The sequence below is a fragment of the Hesperophylax consimilis genome, chromosome 27 (genome assembly GCF_061612785.1).
Source record: "Hesperophylax consimilis isolate HC1 chromosome 27, BYU_Hcon_1.0, whole genome shotgun sequence".
In the NCBI taxonomy this organism is placed as follows: domain Eukaryota; kingdom Metazoa; phylum Arthropoda; class Insecta; order Trichoptera; family Limnephilidae; genus Hesperophylax; species Hesperophylax consimilis.
Genome location: NC_142862.1, coordinates 4,650,412 through 4,671,978, shown reverse-complemented (window position 1 = coordinate 4,671,978; position 21,567 = coordinate 4,650,412). Strand labels below are relative to the sequence as shown.

Sequence of the window (21,567 nt, the reverse complement as noted above, 5' to 3'; positions counted from 1 at the left end):
TCCAGGAAGAAGATAGATTAAAATAAGAACATGGTTAATTCACGAGGTACGGCAAATAAATTATTATCCAGATAATCCAGGAAAAAGGTAGATTAAAATAAAAACATTGTCACATCATGAGGTGTGATAAATACAATATTATCCAGATAATCCAGGAAAAAGATACAATAAAATAAGAACATGGTTACATCATGAGGTGCGACAAATACAATATTATCCGGATAATCCAGGAGAAGAGGAGTATTAAGAACTATAACGACTAATAGGAAGACGTCGTAATTTGTTTTCTGAGTTGGCTAGATGAATCTAACCTAACCTAACCCAACCTCTGATACTATACCTCTGATAGTATACTAGCGGCACGTTGAACAATGGAATATACTCTCACTATCGCCCTGGTGTAAGACCACCATTCAGAATTTAAACGTTGCTTGAAAGGACTTAAGCCGTGTTTAGTGACCTTATCTGAATAGTCAGGTACTGCCTCACCTTCCGCTTTAAAATACTCCGATTGGGGATGCCATAGTCTCACCGGCTCCAGGGGATTGGAAGCAGTTGGGACTCTTTGAAAAATATTACATATTTATTAAACCTCCCACAGACCACTAAATTTGGTTGGTTCAACCGTTAAGTGCTGCGTACAGACGAAAAAATAACAAAACAAATAATCTATAAATCTTGCATTATGCATTTTGAAGCATATCTTAACGACGTTAATATTAGTTAAAAATAATACGATTTCTCAATGCCTAACTCACTGGGATATGCATATGTCAAGAAGTATGTTGATTCTAATGTTTCCATTTTTAATGACGATTCTCTTGTTACTTAATAATTAATAAAACAGAGGAGGACTATTGAATACGGTAAAAATATTTACATATTAAAATTTCCCACGGGAAATGAAACTACGAAAATGTTTCAAAAATTCATTTGTTAGTATTTATACTCCCCATAAAACCTTTTTTTTTTCAAAGTTGTTTTTTCAATAAAAAAGTGAATCCTCATATAATTTTGTTTAAATTGGCGAATTTCAAAATTTTATGAAAGATTTTAGTCGAATTCAGACTTAGAAAAGATGAGATGTTGCACGGAAGGGAGGCACTTTCAGATAAGGCTTTAGAGAAGAGAGGGATAGATGAAAAATATGTAATGTAATGTTCCCAGTTCTAGACCGCAGAATTTACTATCTGCACGTGAATTTTTAAAAAGGTGAGAAGGAATAGAACAATTTGCAATCCTCATTCGAATAAGTGTGGAAATTTATTTTTTTGAGAAATGGGGGAATTGTTGAAACCACGATTATGGTGGGATATTCCTTTGTATTGAGGCATAGCAGGCTCTTTTGGATTGACTAGCAATGTGTCAATATATATACAACCTAACCTAACCTAACCTAATCAAACATTGCGAATCTATGTTTGAGGGTGGAAAAAATTTCAGATAGAAACATCACATATTTGAGGTAAATAAAAGTATAAAAGGTCATGGGCACAGTTTTACGCTTTCATGACATATATAGTTGCTAAACAGTATATAAGTGACGTTAAAAATGTATTCAGTCATCTAGTAAAATAATTTATATATTAGGTGACTATTTGGGGTCTCTAGGTTTGACTCCGACCCAAAAACCGGTTTCGGGTTCAATACTGAAGGAAGTTTTGGAAATCCTCATGGGTTTTAAGGTCTTATCAATCGGAATCAGGATGAACTTCTGCAGGATCTGGAACAAGATGGCCTTGCATTCCATTAGGGCGAACTGGGAACCTGAGAAACGGACAAAAATGGACGTTAGAATCAATAATGTTTTTACGTAATTGTAAAAAGCATTCACATTGTGGCTCATCATAATTTATAATAAAAACACATAAGTTTGTTTTTGACCACGATAGTTTTATTTTCACTCTACCGGTTTCGGAAGATCCCTTCCTTCGTCAGGAGAATATTTAAAACTGATCTACTACACAAAATATTGACACATAAATACAAAAATGTTAAGTGTTTGATGGAGATGTGGACAAAGTGGAAGGGGTAATTACGGGAATTCCAGGAAGAACAGAGCGGTTAACTGGAAATATGTCAAGAATAGGACTATAAGACAGATTAATTTGGTTATTTATTATACTGGAGTTATTATTGAGGGATTTTCTGATTTCAAGTGCTTCTAAATTATCTAATTTTTTGCCTTTATTACTACGGTGAAGAATTTTAACCCCTGTATCTTTACTAAAAGTATGATCGGTGGAAATGAGATGATTGGCAAACTCCGAAAAATTATTGTTATTTAAACATCTTAAATGTTCCGTGATTCTAATATTTATATTTCTAGTTGTCTTACCTATGTAGAACGATGGACAATCATTGCAACATAGTTGGTAAATGCCTGAGTGGCTTAATTTGTGATCTTTATCTTTAGTATTTTTAAGTAATTTTCCCAAGTTGTTATCAGTATAGAACGCGGGTAATGTGGGTAGGCAAATTTTTTGTACTAAGTGAAGAAAAATTGGATATGTATAAGATTTTACGCCATTGAAAGGGATTTATGATTTTATTATTAGTTTCAGGTGTACCAAATAAAAATGTATTCGTCGAAATGAGTTTAAGTTTCTTATTCAGGATTTTATCAATTAAGTGTGTCGAGTAACCATTATTTAGAGCAAATTCTTCACCGTAGTAATAAAGGCAAAAAATTAGATAATTTAGAAGTACTTGAAATCAGAAAATCCCTCAATAATAACTCCAGTATAATAAATAACCAAATTAATCTGTCTTATAGTCCTATTCTTGATATATTTCCAGTTAACCGCTCTGTTCTTCCTGGAATTCCCGTAATTACCCCTTCCACTTTGTCCACATCTCCCTCAAACACTTAACATTTTTGTATTTATGTGTCAATATTTTGTGTAGTAGATCAGTTTTAAATATTCTCCTGACGAAGGAAGGGATCTTCCGAAACCGGTAGAGTGAAAATAAAACTATCGTGGTCAAAAACAAATTTATGTGTTTTTATTATAAATAATGTTTTTGTTGCAATAAGGCTTTTGCAAGGGGTCGACAAGGAATCGATATAAACCGAGTATTGTAAGATTTAAATTACAACCACTTGATGAAAAATTAAAATTACCAAAACTATCGGCCACTCGAGCGATGCCAAGTTTGCAAAAATTTTTTACGCCATCACTTGCCATAATGTGCTAAATTTATGGAAACTAAATATATAGGATAAACTGTGAAATCTTGGTGGATTCATTGACTTTAAGTACCGTGGACGCAATTGAACATTTTACAAGAATAGCCATAAAAAATTTAGACGGTGGAAAAAAATGTCTGGCTGTTTTTATAGACCTAAAAAAAGCCTTTGACACAATAGATCATAAAATTCTTCTAACAAAACTTTAAAAAATTGGCATATCTGGCACTCCACTAAATTTACTGATGACGTATTTGACAGGACGAACACAACAAGTACAAATAAGCCAACAAAAAAGCAATCCTCTTCCAATAAACTACGGTGTCCCTCAAGGAAGTGTCTTGGGACCAATTTTATTTCTCATCTACATAAATGAAATTACCAAACTTCCCATCAATGGAAATATAATTAGTTTTGCCGATGATACTGTTATGTTATTCCACGAAAAGGACTGGATGGACACTTATAAAGAGGCTGAACATGGACTAACTGCACTTCAAAATTGGCTTCGGGTGAACTCTCTTACGCTCAATATAACTAAAACTAATTATCTAGCCTTTTCAATAAACTCAAGAGGTCAACCGGGTAAAGAATACACTCTAAAATTGCACGAGTGTCATAACAATAAGTCACATTGCTCTTGCCCTATTATAACAAAGGCAAAAAGTATTAAGTATCTAGGAGTGGAAATAGACGAAAATCTTAGATGGGACATACACATAAATGAAATCACTAAAAAGTTTACGAGTCTTGTATATTTCTTCAAAAACCTAAGAAACATACTACCTAGGAAAGATATCAAAAAAGTATTTAATGCTTTAGTTCATTCCCGTCTTGAGTACGGAATTCTAGTATGGGGATCTGCTACAGCAGATAATATTAACCACTTAGATATTGCTCAGAAGAGCATTATAAAAACCATACTAAAATTACCCATCAGAACCCCCTCAAAAGATATTTTCAAGTGTTTTGACATTCTAAATTTAAAACAAATATATGCCAAGAATATTTTAATAAATCATTTTAAAAACAGAAAATCTCCTAATGAAACTCGGATACATGATACAAGAGCCTCAATAAGGGATATACGAGATGTTCCAAAATTCAAGACAAGTTTTGGCCAAAGAAACCACATATATCTGGCAACCAAACTTTACAACATCCTTCCTCCAAGTTTGAAAAAGATAGAAAAGATAAATAAGCTTAAGGAAAAAATCAAAACATGGGTGAAAGAAATTAACGCAGACATACTAGAAAATGTACTAAAAACATCATAGAAACTAAATAACAGAAAATCAAAGAAATCTACCGGTCCGCCTCAGCACAGGACTACCTAGTGAGGAGGACTAAGAAGAAACCATATGAATGAAATAATATAGATTTTTATATAATGTAACTCTCATCAAACCTTATTAAATAGACACTAATAAAAAAAAATAAAAAAAACCGTAGAAAGCATTTTCATGTCTGGACATTATTATTTCGAGGAATGGTATTAATTAAATAATATGGTAAATGTATATATTTGATACCAATCGCTCGATTGAATAGAAGATTTGTTTGTTTTTAAAATTGTTAGTGGTGTTATAGACAGACCTGATTTACTTAGTCCAATTACCTTCCATATACCAACTAGAAATACTCAATAAAAAATATTTTTAAATGCAACAACAATATCAGGACTGAGTCATCTATACACCTGCTTGTACCTAGATTGCATGCAGTTAGCAATGCTTTCTCAGACATAGTAGATGTGTTCAACTACACGGAATTTAGTTACAAGGATATAGTAACATGACTCATAAATACATATTAATGTTAGCTTTTATTTTTCTTTTGCATGTGAAAAACTTTTTTACTCCCAATCATAAAAAAATTAGAGAACTCGACATTTCGTAAACACATTCGTTTTGTTAGGGGAATTTGTAATAAATAAAGGGCAATAAACGGCTTCGAATCAGATTTCAATGATATTTCCTCTGAGATCCAACAGGGTTCTCATCTCGGACCATTGTTTTTCATTTTTATGTATTAATGATTTGATCAATGTTGTAAAATACTCTGAAATAGAATTATTTGCTGATGATGCTAAGCTATAAGCCAATAAAAATTCTAAATGATTTTGTCAATTTACAACATGATTTAAACTATATATCCACCTATTGCCAACAAAATCAACTATTTCTAAATGTTTCAAAATGTCATCACATTGTCTTTTCGAGAAATAAAAATAAAATATTATTTATTATTTTTTAAACAATAACAACATTGCAACAGTCTCAGATATTGATCTCGGAATAACCTTTGATAGTAAACTACAATATAACCTTCATATACTATCTTTTTATTAAAATTATTGAACTCTAAATTCGATTGTTGTGAACTCCTGAATTTAATATAATCTACACATACCTACACGAACAACTAGGTAAATATCAACATTTTAAATACATACATCTCATTCCAACTATAGTTTTCACTCTCCAATACAACGTTTACACAGTCTTGGTAACAATACTTAAATAATATAAATGTATTTGACAATAATTTGAACTTGGCCAACTTTAAACGGAGTATGTGCGAACTATTTTTACCTAATTTGTAAACTATTGTTATACTTTCTTATTATCATTATGGTTGATTTTGTGTATTTTCGCAGATTTTATATTTTTCGTCTCACTTACTCTATCCATACCTATATTTTTAAAATTCTTACATTCTATGTAATATATTTTGTCAACTCTGATATTTTTTTATGAAACCTGTATTTTGTTAACACTGTTTTTTTTTTATTTTTTTTTTTATATATAATCTGTATAACTAAAAAATAAAGATGAACATTATTATAGGTAAAAGCCCTATGGGCGTTTAAATAAAAAAAAAATTATAAAATAAAAATAAATAAACATCAAATCACAAATAAAGCTCCTAAAATGTTAGGCTTCATCATAAGAAACAAAAAAACTTTTTAATAACATCAATATCATTAAGCAACTCTTCTTTGCCTATGTACGAAGTCATTTTGAGTTTGCATCAGTTGTTTGGTCTCCATTTTACAAAATCCACATAAACAAAATCGAACCAATTCAAAAGTCATTTGTAAGATTTAATTATTATGCAGAGGCAGCTTTATACTTTAAAATGATTCACTGAGTGTACGCAGGCATCATAAGAATGCACTATTCCCAGATCAATTCAATGCCCATAGTTTAACAAGATTCCATTCAGTGTACCTGCGTGTTCAACACGCTATTGTGTCCTATGTTCAGGGTTGATCAAAGCAAAACGAACTCTAAGCAGAATTCTTGCCTGAACAGACTATTCAATAATTGCAATAGCGTATTATGCAAGGTTGATATTATCAGTTGCGAACTTACCAAATGCAAGAGGTCCATAAAATAATATTTCTCCTCTGATGGTTTTTGAATAATGTTTATGTCTCTATTGTAAATAAATAAATATTATGATTTGATTTATATTTACAACCTCTCTCCATGGCTATAAATGTATTGTTTTGTAAATTTTTCGTTTTATATAATTATTTGCTTTGTATAAATTTTTTTAATTGATATTATTTTCTCACAAATTTAATTTACTTATTCCATATTACGCTATCTCACTAGAGGTAAAGTCACAAGGAGGAAATCCATAATTGGTTTTATTTTAGCTATATAATACTTATGTACAAACTGATTAAATGTAAACTGTCGATTTCCTGAAAATTAATAAATAAATAAAAAATGTACCTTCACTTTTATCTCGTTCATATAATAAAAAATAAGAAATAATTTTTAAAGTTAAACCGATTGATATATTCATTTTGGCTATTTTTAGATTTTATTTATTTATTTATTTGGAAAAGTTGACAGCAAATCTTTAATTATATAATGATACAATAATAATATTATTAATTATGCCAATTATGAAATTTCCACTGATGAATAGTTAATGGTGTTACAATGGTGTACAATGGCATAGAGATGTTCTCTTAAATTAATTTCTTGTTTAGTTAGGAAATATTAAAAATATTAAAATAAAGGAGGGTGGGGGGGAGGAGGGGGAAATATAGGATAAGGATTAAGAGGCAAAGGACGGGAATATATAGGAATTGAACTTCTAGTTTGAGTTTTGTTGATTATTGAGTTTTTGTTTTATGTCGCGTAAAGTCGAGTTAAATATGTCAATATGGTTATAATTTAAGTTAAAAAAGTGTGTGGATCTGTAGATAAATGAGTTTTGTTTGGAATTTGTCTTACAATGAGGGAGATTAAAAGTAAGCGACTGTCTGCTGTTGCGATTGGGAACATGGAATAATAGGCGTTGAAGAAGATCAGGACTATCGATTAAATTGTGTGTAATTTTGAATAACATTACCAAATCTGCTACATTTCTTCGGAAAGTTAACGTCTGTATATCGAAGAACTTTGCAGAGTCTTCATTACTGATATGAGATCGAAAAGAGCGGAAATTAAGGTACCTTAAAAATCTATTTTGAACACTTTCAATTCTATTTTTATGTATTGCATAGCCTGGGTTCCACACTTGTGATGCGTATTCAAGGATACTACGAGCGTATGAGAAATACAGTGTTTTGAAAGTAGCAATGTCTTTGAATTGTTTACAGGAACGGATTATGAAACCCAGCATAGAAGATGCGTTAGTGACTACTTGGTCAATATGTTTATTGAAATTCAGTTTACTATCAAGTATAACCCCAAGGTCCTTAATTTCTGATTTGGTAGATAAAGGTTGATGATTAATTGAGTATTCGTGTATAAATATGTTTTTGTTTCTAGTAAAGCGTACGATGAAGCATTTGGATATATTTAATTCCAGACAATGGGCATTAACATACGCGTTTAAACGTTGTAAATCCTTTTGCAGCTTGTGACAGTCTTCGATTGATTTTATAGGTGAGAAGATTTTCATGTCATCTGCATATAGGATGGTCTGCGAGTGTAAAAAGCAGTGACCAATATCATTGATATAGATATTAAATAGTAACGGTCCTAACAGGCTGCCTTGAGGAACTCCCGATGTTACAGCAACAGAGTCGGATTTAAATCCAGCAACCACTACTATTTGACTACGGTTGGAGATATAAGAAGAGAGCCAACGATAAAGATTGCCGTGAATACCAATCTTTAAAAGCTTGTTCAACAAGGTTGAGTGATCGACCTTGTCAAACGCCTTACTATAGTCGGTATAGACAGTGTCCACTTGTATTCTGTTATCCAAATTATCCTGCAGGTACTCTGTGAAGGTTAAAAGATTTGTGGTTGTAGATTTACCACTAATGAAACCGTGTTGGGTCGTATTCAGGCTGGGCTTAAGAGCAGAATATAGTTGGTCATAGACTATTTTTTCAAAAATTTTGTTAAATATACAAAGTTTGGAGATTGGCCTGTAGTTTTTAACGTCTGTTTTTTTGCCATTTTTGAAAATAGGAGACACATAAGCAGATTTCCATATAACAGGGACAGTGCAATCGGATTAACATATTAATGGATTCCAGTATAAATATTTGGAGCAAACTGGAAATAATTATTTTTTTCTATTTCTAACATCAAAATAAAATTTTTATTTTCATATGATGGAAAAAAAGATAAAAAATACTTTTAGAAAATATGGACGATCGGTCATTTATGACCATCAAACGCTAGAGGGGTTAAATATATAAATATAAAATCCCATATGGGCGTATGATATGAATAAATTCTCAAATATGTATGACAATCATTTTCAATAAAGTAAAATAAAAATAATTTCTTACTAATACAATTCCTGGGATCCATTCCGAAGGGCAGATAAGCCAGTGGGTTGATCGATCCTTTGTTCTCGATGGAGAATCTCTCGGGGTCAAAAGTGTCAGGATTCTCATAGTTCTTAGGGTCATGATGGATCTGGTAAACAGGAATCCATAGCCCGTCACCGATATTTACCTAGAAAAATTGTGTAATTGCTTTAGTAGAAATAGATTTTTTTATAGATTTATTTGCTTCAACTTTCTTGTCGATAGAATTAAAGAATCGAAAGTGAAGGCTTTATTTATTAAAATATTGCTCAAGTTGGCATCTTTCGAAAAAATGTTCTAAATGGAGTTGAATTCAATGGAAAGTACAACGGGATGGGAAGTTAAAAAATGGGAGAATTTTTATGTAAAACTGAATAGAAAAGATGTTTTTAAAGTGGAAGATCCAAAAAACAAGTGATCAATACATGATTTCTAAAAAGTGGAAATGAACGAAGCAAGCAGTGGCCCCACTGTTGAATTTGGCAGCCACCTCTGGTCTGGAGCCCCAATATACCAGAATAAACCCTTGACTCTGTGCAGAAACGGGCGGTCGTTTGATAGATTTCCCTCTCTCAACAAACGGATTGCAATCCTTAGAGCACAGGCGTCAGGTAGATATGCTGTCCCTGTTCTACCGGCATTACAATGGAATATGCTTCGAACTAGCGTCATTGATCCCTCCAGAATCGGTGTCGGGAAACACGACTCGTTTTTGAGCTCAACAGCTCGGCTGTGGAATGATTTCCAGGCCTCTGTGTTTCCTCCCTCCTACAACATGACCCATGTTTAGTACTTCCTCTCCTAAAAAAGACCCTCCATACAGCATCCCCAAAGATGACATAGGCTCTGAGTGAAATTATTTTCCTCAGGACATCCTGTGAGGAGTTAATGTAAAAACATGTCCATTTTTCATCCGAATATATGGAATATGTTTTATTTTGGTCTGTAGGCGCATTAAAATTGCTACGGTTTTCACAAAATTTGGATTGATTAACACATCTTAACCCTTTCAGTACTGAATTTCAGGCACAAGTCATAAAAAATTGAAAATTGGTGTCTAGACTAATGAAATAATTTCAAAAATATTTTGTTTGAAAACTTTTTTGATAATTGTTATGTTTATTGTTGTACAGAGTGTCCATGTTCATGGACAAATGGTTACAAAGGTATAAAATTTTATTATGGTACTTTTGTATATTGAACCTTGTAAGTCATAAAAAATTGAAAATTGGTGTCTAGACTAATGAAATAATTTCAAAAATATTTTGTTTGAAAACTTTTTTGATAATTGTTATGTTTATTGTTGTACAGAGTGTCCATGTTCATGGACAAATGGTTACAATGGTCCCCTGACCATATTTCTTCGCAACCGTCAAATGCATTTGTCCATGAATATGGACATCGCTTTTCAAACGTAACTTGTAATCATATAACTCAACAGAACTTCGTAACTAAACATTTAAGAACCATCGTAAACATTTAATTTCCATGAAAAAAAATGCTCGGATAAATTAGTTGCTACAAATAATAAAGAAAACTAATTATATTGTAGTGTGTCTTACCAGGCAAGGGATGGTCTGTTTTCTCCATGGCTTGTTTATCATTTTAGTTCTTGAAACTCCGTATGATGGCAGCACCACACTGCTCTACTAATGTCAATGATCATGGACAAGTTGTTGTAATGATCAAAACCTAGCAAATAGCGTAATAACTAAAGAAGAAAGTCGATGTCCACGATCATGGACATGGGTACTGAAAGGGTTAAAGTTTATTTCTTGTATGATTTTCGTTACTCACCGTTACTTCCTTTGACAAGAAATCGTTTGAGGGTGGAAGAGTGTATTGCCTGACACATTTTCTATTCAGGTTGGGGCCGGGTGGCCAAAATCTCAATGTTTCTGCAATACAAAAATCTGCATTAACAATAGAAGTTCATAGATGTTGGTTAGTGATATAAACTGATTAAACGGAGACATTATGAAATGCATTTGATGTACAGATAAGCTTTTTATTGCACAGTAAGATCGATTGGCGACGATTACATGTGTTGATGTGGGGCAACTAGGTGTATTTACCTGCGACTACCATATCCATATACTTCATTGCATGCAGGTCAGTGTAATTGACCTTTCCTCCGCAATTGTCTGACACCTCATCTACCTCCTCCTGTAGTTTCTTCTGAAGCCCCGGGTTCACAGCCAACTCGTGGGCTGCGAAGCACAGCAGGTTGGATGATGTATTAAAGCCTGCCAGGAAGAAAACTACAGCTTGCGCGATGATCTCGTCGTTGGACCACTCTGGAAAAAATACCAATAATCAAGTAAAGGGTTTCTTGTAAACGTTCTTTTCAGACGTTGTAGAAGCATTAATCCTTTTACTTATAATAATGTGCTTTACTCATCAGCATATTTAGCAGTTGAAAAGGACGCAAAAGAGTTCGATTTGTCGGCTTTTTCAATTCATGATTTCGATTTGCTAATATAGCCTTAAGTGAAATTTTTCACAAAATAATTATCGTCATTGATTTTTGGAGGGTCAAGCCGTGCTGCGCTTCCTTCGCCGGTAGCAAAACATTTCAAGTAGTATTTATATTTTTGATATTTGTGGTTTCAAATTTCATTTTTATGATATATTAAGACAATTTTTAACAGTGGATAAAAGTACAAAATTGTTAAAATATGTCATAATTTCAGATGGTGTCTTTCATCAGGAGATATGTGATTTCATTACAATCAACACTTCTGCCCTGATGATGGACATTGCAAGGCTGTCCGAAATGTTGACCATAGGAAGACGAGACACCGCACCTCTTGATACCCAAAAATCAATCAGAATTATGGTCAAATTTGTTTTTATGTACACTAACCCTTCTTGCCCACCGCCGACTCCAGCACAGTTGTGAATCCTGCTTCTGTACTGTCTTCCTCCTCGCCAACGTGTTTAAGAGAACCCTTCGTTGCCTCCATCAGAAGTTGAATCATGTCAGGTCTTATGATGTCCTGTTCCTCGCGAGTCTGCAATGTGGTTGACACCAGGTTTCTGAGGAAGGAGCTCGCTTTTTCGAAAAGGATTCTGATGTATAGAAACTGTAATAAAATGGATATTTATTTGTCAATGTTCAACAACAGCACAAAATTACTCAACAGCGCTTAATATTAAATTATGTCTTTAGAATCTGCGGATTTGCAGTTTAAAACGCCACCTTAAAAGTAAGAATTTAAGAAAGCTGAGCAGCAAAGAGCCTCTTCTATAATAAACCAGCATGAGGAAGGGGACAAATTTAGGTGTGTTTTCGCTTTAGAAGAAGCAATGTTAAAAAAATAATTCGTGAGACTAATGAAGTCCTCCATTGTCCGCACTGAAAGAATTAACTATGTATTTTACGTGAAATTGGTTTACCTTTTGAATAGTCGGGAAAATCATCATGAGGAGGAGCTTGATCCTCACTGCTCCTCTGAAGTTAATTGACTCCTTTCCCATCGCGTAGAACTCGTTGTCTCTCTTCTTTAGAGAGTTGATCCTTACACCAAAAGCAGAAGAAGCAATCACATCTTTGGTGTATTTAACGAAGATGTCTTTCAACTCCAATTCTATATGTCCTTTTCCTGAAATTTGATTTTCTGTTATCGCATCTATAATTATACGTGATTATGTGTAAAATAAAAATACTTTCAACCGTGAAAATCTCAAAACAATATATATAGTGTGATGTCTGTATGAATGTGTGTAAGTGCGAGCGAGATAGCATGCTTGCGAGAGCTATATAAGGCGATGCATACAAGGATTGTCCTCTTTTGTTACAAGCAGCTCCCTAATAAATACCAGTACATAGATCATGTATCATTATTGTGTACGACCTTCACCTGCTTCAATACTCCATACATTACATATAGCTTATTTAAAATACCGCGGAAGCATTCCGAAATTCCATTAGAAAATTCACCGCGCGTAGTTGAGACTAGTATGTAAACAATAAAAAAATAAAAATTGAAAGACAATTAAATGTGACGAAATACACCCTTAGCCACATATTCTACGAATCTTTACTCGTTGTCTTCCTCGTCCGAGTCTAACTCTCGTACTCTCTTGACTCCGCTCGCTCTCAGATCTCAGGCACAAAAAGCTAGCGCAGAAAAGAAGACCGATGCGCGGAACGGCGAGCTAAGCGAGCTTGTCTCCTAAACTCTCATGCTTGGGCCCCCTTAGAGAAGGTAGAGAAGGCGAATCAACCATAGCTTCATAGTATACCTTTTAGTTGACCAATGCTTAGTATTAACGATCCATATATATATATATATATTATTTTTATTTTGTTACGAGTGCATCTAAGTTTACAAATGACTAATTTATTATAACTTACATACATTGTATCTTCCTTAATATGGCTCCTACGATTCATCTTGTATCTACCAATTGGTGCAGACTTTACAGTTAAGCATTATAATATTTCACCCACTTGTAAAGAATATTGTGTTGCGTATTGGCTTTGTGCTTTTTTGGTAGTCTGAAATCATTGCACATTCACGTGTTATGACTGTGAAGGTCTTGTTATATATAATTTAAAACGTATTTTGCTAAAAGGTTGTTTATTATTTTTTTGTATAAATATCATCGCTCAAGATCACCATGTGTTTCACTGTTAGAAATTTTACTTTCGTTTACATTTTAGTCACTTATAGGCCTTTAAATATACATCAAATCCGAAAATATTAATTTGAACTGGTCACTATGTATTCAATAATATAATTTTGCTTACTTTTGTTTTCGGGTTTTTTCAACTCCTTCTCAAAGAATGACGTCACCTTATCCCCGCATTCTGTGACAAACTCAAACATCCTCTTTATCTTGGAGATGGTGAAAGTGGTACTGAGGGTTGTTCGCATATCACGCCATTTTTGACCTACGACAAAATACTTCTTAAATAACGCATTGACAACAACAACATGTAACACCTAGCAAGCAATCTACTCACATTATGTAATTGTTGAAATACTACTAATTCGATTACCAAAACCCGCAAACTAGAAGAGAAATAGAGTTATATTGGATAAGTTGGAAACCGTTCAATTTAAGAAAGCCGAAAGTAAAAATGTTACCAATGCATATTGTTAGAAAACAATATATCTGTCTAACTTATTAATATCTAGTCCTATACTGGTGAGTGGGAAAGAGATGGACAATACTTCGGAGCAGCCAAAGTCTAGGCAACCTAGGCAGCTACGAGTACCTAGGGCGGCAATTTTTAGGGGGGGAGGAACAAAAACCCAAGGAGTTGTCTAAAACTTACTAAATTTGAAGATGTTGTATTTTGGGCTAGTGCATAACTCTTCTTACCTACTAAAGTAATTGTTTACCGTTCTTGATGTACTCTATTCAAGTTAGTATCAAATCATATAAATCCTTAAATTGTATGTATATCCAGTCGAACGATTAGTGTCATATAAATACATTTACCTTGTAATTTAACTAATACCATCCTTCAGAATATTAATTAGGAAACTTATAAAACTACTTATTGTGGTTTAAAGCCAATCAATCCACCTAGATTTTGCCGTCTATCGAATATTTTAAGGATTTATAAATATGGTTCATTATGACAAGTGATTTGTAGAAAGCGTGATTTTTTTCAAAATGTGTTGATATATTTTTTAATAGTGGTGTCGATAAACATTTAAAAACAAATTTTAATATCACCCGTTGATTTTGAAAACTGCGAAAGAATAAAGTATAACGACTGATTAAAAACATAATAAATGAGCGTTTCAAACCATACAAGAAGTCCAAGATGCTGCCAAAAAACTGATCGATGTTCCCGTCGATGACACTGACGTTATCCTGGAAGCTGTCGAAGGCCTTGACGGTAACCTGCTTGATGATGTCCAGATCGGTGACCACGAATATAGGCTTGGTGAACTGATACAAGCCTACGTACCTAAAAAATTTAATCATAATTTAAAACTGTCTATGACAGTGATGTGTTCGTGGAAGCTGTCGAAGTCCTTGACGGTAACCTGCTTGATGATGTCCAGATTGGTGACCACGACTATAGTTTTGACGAACTGATGCAAGCCTACGTACAAGAAAATTGACATCCTAATTGAAAACTGTCGATGACAGTGAGGTGATCCTTGAAGCTTTCGAAGTCCTTGATGATAACCTGCTTGATAATGTCCAGATCGATGACCAGGATGGTTTTAGAGTTTAAAAAAGATACAAAATAACAAATTGCAAATATCTCTCGAGTAAAAATAAATGGTATGGTCAGATGCTCTGGACCACTGAGCTACGTCGGCTTATTTCCAATACGCCAAATAATTAAATATGAACTAGTACTGCAAACAACAATTACTACTTACTATATTCTTTTCTCCTGTAAACAACCAACTTTATTTTTGTAGGAAAGGCTTTGTTAGTGCTAAATTTCCCACTAGATGGCGTCGAGACATATTATATCTACATTTGTTGGTGCAATATTTTGACTTGTCAAATATTATTATTATTTTAAACTATTATTAATTAATTAATTTATTTTTATTTTATCTGTAATTAATAATTAGTATTTATAATTTTATTTTTTTTTATTTTTTTTATTTTATTTTTTTTTTATTTTTTATATATTCAATAATATTATTATTGGGTTTATAAAAACAGTTTATTTTTAAACAAGTTCTGCTGTGTAATTATTATTACGCGTGACAGCTGTTTCGCCCTCTGAAGGCATTATCAAACTGTTGCAATCAAATGCCTTCAGAGGGCGAAACAGCTGTCACGCGTAATAATAATTACACAGCAGAACTTGTTTAAAAATAAACTGTTTTTATAAACCCAATAATAATATTATTGAATATATAAAAAATAAAAAATAAAATGGAGTTCTACAAATTAAACTTAATAACAATAAAAAAAAAAAAAAAAAAAAAGTATTTATAATATTATTTGTATTAATTTGTTATACTTTGTGCTATGCATACAACCTTGTCTTATAAACATTAGTTTATCATTAAAATAAAATAATAAGGTAGAAAATAATTCCATCAGGCATGTGAAAAAATCCGATGTTGGTCTTTTCGATGATACGAGTACATGTGTTTTTGCAAGATCCAAAATACACATCAATGCACAAGAGATTAGAAATTGTCGACCTAGCAACAAAATACAATTCGGCGATTCATTCAAACGTTTGCGGCTAAACAATATTAGAATGCAATGGAGGTTCTTGGTTTTTTCACTGGGGGTTCAGAATATCAAGAGAAATTATTAAGTTTGCAAACCTATTTCATCAAACTTTATGGATTTCCCTCATTTTTAATTTGATGCTCCTTTTCACACCAACTCGCATAATTTTTTATGTTAACAATTCTATATTTCACCATTGCACAATATTAGGTAGAACTGACAAGAATAAATGCGTCAATATCATAAATGCGACTGTTTTCTGGTTGAAAACTGAACCCAAACCATATAAAGAGCAAAAAAATATCGCATTACTATTGAATTAAGACAATTAAAAAAACTCTTTTACCAGTAGATTACAGATGCTAATAAAAGCGCACGGTTGGATTAAAGCAGGAATAAGAAAATAAAAGTTATATAAAAATTTACTACTTATAAACTAATACAGAAAAATAATATTTAACTTGCATCTATGTAATGCAAAATTCAAAGGCCGGCGCGCGCGGGTGGTGATGACTTGTCAATTTTCGGTGGCATCAAACATTCTGGATTGCGCCGCACAAAGATCGTCTTATTTTGGCGTAGGTTATAATATTTCCCCGTCAGTGGAATTATGTTGTTTTGGTTTATTTTGTATGGAGTATTTTTTGCTGATTCAATAACGCAGGGCATGGGAATATAGGGTTGCGTTTTGACCATATTTTTCGGTCGCGTCGATTGTAAAGGCAGAATTTTAATGGCGCGCTGTTTATGATGCGCTAATAGTATTGTAATACAAATTCGTAATCTCATATTTTAATGGAGGTTTACTGCGCAAAGGCACTGTGGAGAAAACTGCCACTGTTGTAATGTAAATATTAATAACAAATAATGAGTAATATCTCCAGAAACTAATTTCAATAACTGCATTCGTACATTGTTGATTCCTGCAAAATACAATTCAGTTCAGGAGTTAAGTTGTTGAAAAAAAAATCTCATTATTGCTGTGCACATGGTCACCCAGTACAAACACAAGGTATGCACGTCTACCACTCTTCCGCAAATAGTATGTTTTCTCGGACGGTTAGATTTTTTTTGTACGGAATTTGATGGCGGACTGCTTGAAGTGTAGTAAAATTATAAAAAAAGGTTAATCTTATTTTCTTATCTTTTTATGGTAGTTTATTTCATAAACGAACCTCAGAGAAAACCACCACTGCGTGTATGTACATATATTATCTGCTCTTACAAACAGTGCACGGATTTTTTTTCAACATATCTGAATATCATTAATTCCGATCCGAGAAAAGGTGATTTTTATCAGATACGTTAGTGAAAAATCTAACCTTATCCAAACCAGGCTTAATTGATAGGAAGAAGCCCATTTATAAAATTGTTTCGCTCAGAAGAAACAAATACCTAGAATGATAATATAAATACTGCCAAATATTTATATTATTAAAGAATGTTTATTTCAGGTGTATATATGCTTATCAATGATTACTTAATATGTTTGTATTTAAAAACATATAATGAACAAGTTTAAAAATAATTGTTCCCCATGGAGATGTGTAGTTGAATAAGTAAACAAAATAGTACGGTTGTCTTTTTGGGCTCAGAAGGAAGTTTTTGAACTTGGTAACGGGAAGGTTAATAAATAATATATCCCTGAAGAGAATATAATACATGTTACCATATCCCTTCGCTGCCTTCAATAATTGGTCTCTCTTTTATGAATCTATTTCACCTGGACGCCATGGTTTCCGAATAAATGAGCTACCAATTTGGTGGCGACACCAGCAGACACCAGTGGACACCAGTGGACACCAGGTAAAGAACTCTGATTTGGTTTGATGTCGCCGCTGGTCGCGTCACACCCGTGGTGTCCCGGTGAAATAGACCATTAAGGAGGTTGTATTTATGTGCTCTAGTGCTTTTAGAAATCATTTTTTTACGTTAAAATCACATAAGAAACCCAAATACTTCCAACCGTCAAGCCAGTGTGACTATTGTGTGACAGTGTGCCAGTGTGCATCCCCATTTGTGGTATGTTGTAGGGCTCGGGGTAGTAGGAAGGGGAATGAGATGGTGAAGAGCAAGGTGAGGATAACATCGATATTCAGATCTGGACACCATACAGGACTAAGATCATTATTTTGCAAGTTTGGTAGTATCTGTTAGAAAACACTTACTTTTCTTGAGGATAGGCGTCATGCAAGCGCTTGATCATCGTAGTCATATGTTCCCTCCGGAAAAACACCTTGAACATGTTTCCGAAGGGTGGAAAAGAGACAGGAAAGGATTTCACCCCCCTGCTGGGAAAGTAGTTGTTCACCCTGCTTCTATACAGGTAGAAAAAACCTATCAACCCTGCAATCACAGCTGCTCTTTCGGCTCCCAGGAAGGCGTACGATATGATTATTAAGACCACCACCTGAAATAAATTATTTATAAAATGAGATAAATTAACAAAATAATATCAGTGAAATTATAAAAAAAATCAATCTGTAACAAATTCTACGGAGAACACAGCTTTAAAATCAATAAATCTTATATTTAAGATTGATAAAAACAGGCCTCATCATTAAAAAATAGATACAAAACGGTTGGATAATTTTATAAAACATTTTTAACAGATTAGCTCTAAACACCAAATTTAATTTTTCTAGACGGTGAATTAGTAACTTCCCGAGGGATCCCAATAAAAACATTTGAGAACTTAGTAATACGTTCATCAGAAATAATTAAAATAAACCTAACGGAAAGATAAATTTTCTAGGCCTGCTAGGGAATCGATTTTTAAGTCTGGTATAGCAAAGTCGACTGTAAGTACGTCTATTACGCAAAGCCGCGCGCCGAATATTGTTTTTACACGACTTCATCACTTATGTCGTTAACATTCTCACTTTATTTTAGAGATTGGACAGGGCAAATTCAACCGCAGGTCTCTCCAATACACCAGCGCCGCACGTCGTATGTATTTATGCACGGCTGCTTCACTTACGTCGTTAAGAGGAAGTTACAAGCCAAAAATGTGTATATTCTTGGTATACCTAATATTGTAGGTAATAGGCATTAAAATTTCTTGACAGACTAGAAACGTTCGATTTCAAGCACAAAACTAGTTTTTATTCATTTTGTTAATAACTTTATAAGAAACCAATAAAGTTAATCAAGTGAAACTGTCACAGATAATCTACCATAATACTGTATTTTTTAAAAGTTGTTTCCTTTACGCGTTCATACATTTCTATTGATTTTTTTTTTTAGTAGTTTACATTAATACTTTTTACTGAGCAATTTATTAATTTAATTATATTCTACTCAAAGGAAACGATAGAAAAACCTTCAATTTATCTAAAACATATTTGTCGGTATTCATAACGTACACCAATTCGTTATAAAGATTAATCAAAATAGTGATTTGGCATTAAGCTTCGCCTTAAGATTCTGGCTTTATTTTAGGGTCTATCTTAAATTTTTAAAATAATGTTTTCAGTTTGTACTCAAATTCAAAATCAAAGAAGTGAGCTACATATATATTTACTGCTTACTTCTTATCTAGGCATTTAGTTGTCTAAGTATGATATATTATTTATTACTATCTAATCATCATTTTCGGAGAAATGCTTACTTTTTTTGTAGTATTTATAAGATAATAAGTATTTGAAATAAAATTAATATTTTACAATAAAAACACATAAATTTGTTTTTGACAACTATAGTTTTATTTTCACTCTGAAAATATAGTTTTATTTTCACGAGTGAAAATAAAACTATAGTGGTCAAAAACAAATTTATGTGTTTTTATTGTAAATTATGATGCGCCAAAAAGTGAATGCTTTTTACAATTACGTAAAATTTACATGTTATCAATTTTATTGGAATAACTTTTATAGATATTTTTTCAAGGTTATAACCATCAATTTAATTCATTGAAGAAGAAGATAATACAAATAAATCGAAACGAAACATTATAGATAACAAGACATAGAAAATTTAAAAAAGGTAACGGTCTCAACTGAGAATCGAATAAAGGATTTCTGTCTTACCGGGACAACGTCTTTTACCACTAGGTCATTATTCTATTCGATTACACTATCTGGGTTACAAATAAATTGTGTAGACCGTTGTTATCGTTCGTAAAGGTAGCAGCCAAAAAATAGTTTAGGATAATATTGTTAATTCTGAATTTGAAATACGAGATCGACAACAATGACCTAAAATAATTTGAAATAATTATAAGCAATAATTGGTCGCCTGAAATATATATATATTTTTTTTTTTAAAAAGAAAGACAAACATTCCCAGGTTACGAATAACCCAACAATGTTTGAAAATCTCCTACTACCACCACAGAAAGCCGAAAATGTTGCTTGTGTTGTGATGGAGGACTTAGCCAGCCGAGGAATCGAACACGCGACGCTCGGGTGAGACCCAAGCGCTATGCCCACTCAACCACTGACCGGTCAGATATCAAATCTATACAAATTGAAAATATCTCCCGAGAAAAAATAAATGCCGCCAGCGGGAATTGAACCCGTGCCTTCTGATGTCCGGTCAAGTGCTCTGAAACCACGGAGCTATGTCGGCTTATGTCTAACCAGCTAAATGATTCAATATGTACTAGAACCTCAATCAACAATTACTGCTTATCATATTTTTTTCCACCTGTAAACAACCAACTTTATTTTTGTATGAAAAGCTTTGTTAGTGCTAAATTTCTCACTAGATGGCGTCGAGACATATAATATCTTCATTTATTGGTGAAATATTTTTGTCTTGTCAGATATTATTATTTTTTTTTAATGATAAACTAATGTTTATAAGACAAGGTTTTATGCATAGCTCAAAGGATAACAAATAATTATAAGCAATAATTAGTCGCCTGAAATATCAATACAAATTGAAAATATCTCCCGAGTAAAAATAAATGCCGTCAACGGGAATTGAACCCGTGCCTTCTCATGTCCGGTCAGGTGCTCTGAAACCACTGAGCTATGTCATATATTTCAGGCGACTAATTGTTGCTTATAATTATATGTTTTGACTGTCCAACTAGGAGGAATTGCCTTTTTAGGACAGTCAAAATTTTGACGAATTAGCATAGATACGTATTTAAAAACAAAAATCTGTTTCTGTATATTTTTCTGCTTCTGAATCTGTTTCTGTATGTGTTTCTGTATTTTTTATGCATTTGTAAATAATCAGTATGTTTTTCTTTTTTTTTGTGAATAATAAAATCACATAAAGCCTTGGAAATTGTACAGCTCACTTGAGGTCATTTTTCACAAAAACGGCGTGTATAAATAATCGAATTATGATTAAAATATTGACAACATACCTTCATTATTGATTGGAATATTTCCCAAAATATTGCAAGCATGATTTTGACTATTAAATCGACGAGTGAAGTCAAATCTACACATAT

The 21,567-nt window shown here is 32.9% G+C and overlaps 1 protein-coding gene across 1 annotated transcript; it reads right to left on the bottom strand.

The window, feature by feature from the left end:
• Positions 1–1,594: 1,594 nt before the first annotated feature.
• Positions 1,595–18,366, bottom strand: LOC149410509 (cytochrome P450 9e2-like). Its single transcript, XM_089648265.1, has 8 exons — positions 18,329–18,366; positions 14,753–14,916; positions 12,384–12,616; positions 11,851–12,070; positions 11,060–11,281; positions 10,782–10,882; positions 8,970–9,132; positions 1,595–1,767 (listed from the first exon to the last, which is right to left on the bottom strand). The coding sequence occupies exons 1-8, from the start codon at positions 18,364–18,366 to the stop codon at positions 1,595–1,597; spliced, it is 1,314 nt and encodes a 437-aa protein (XP_089504391.1).
• Positions 18,367–21,567: the final 3,201 nt, after the last annotated feature.

Excerpts from the sequence above, each read along its gene's own strand:
- LOC149410509 (XM_089648265.1), bottom strand. The coding sequence starts at position 18,366 with ATGATCAAGCGCTTGCATGACGCCTATCCTCAAGAAAA. Across the intron at positions 12,071-12,383 it reads TTTTCCCGACTATTCAAAAG|TTTCTATACATCAGAATCCT; the intron begins GTAAACCAATTT and ends ATTTTATTACAG. Across the intron at positions 9,133-10,781 it reads TCTTGTCAAAGGAAGTAACG|GTAAATATCGGTGACGGGCT; the intron begins GTGAGTAACGAA and ends CAATTTTTCTAG.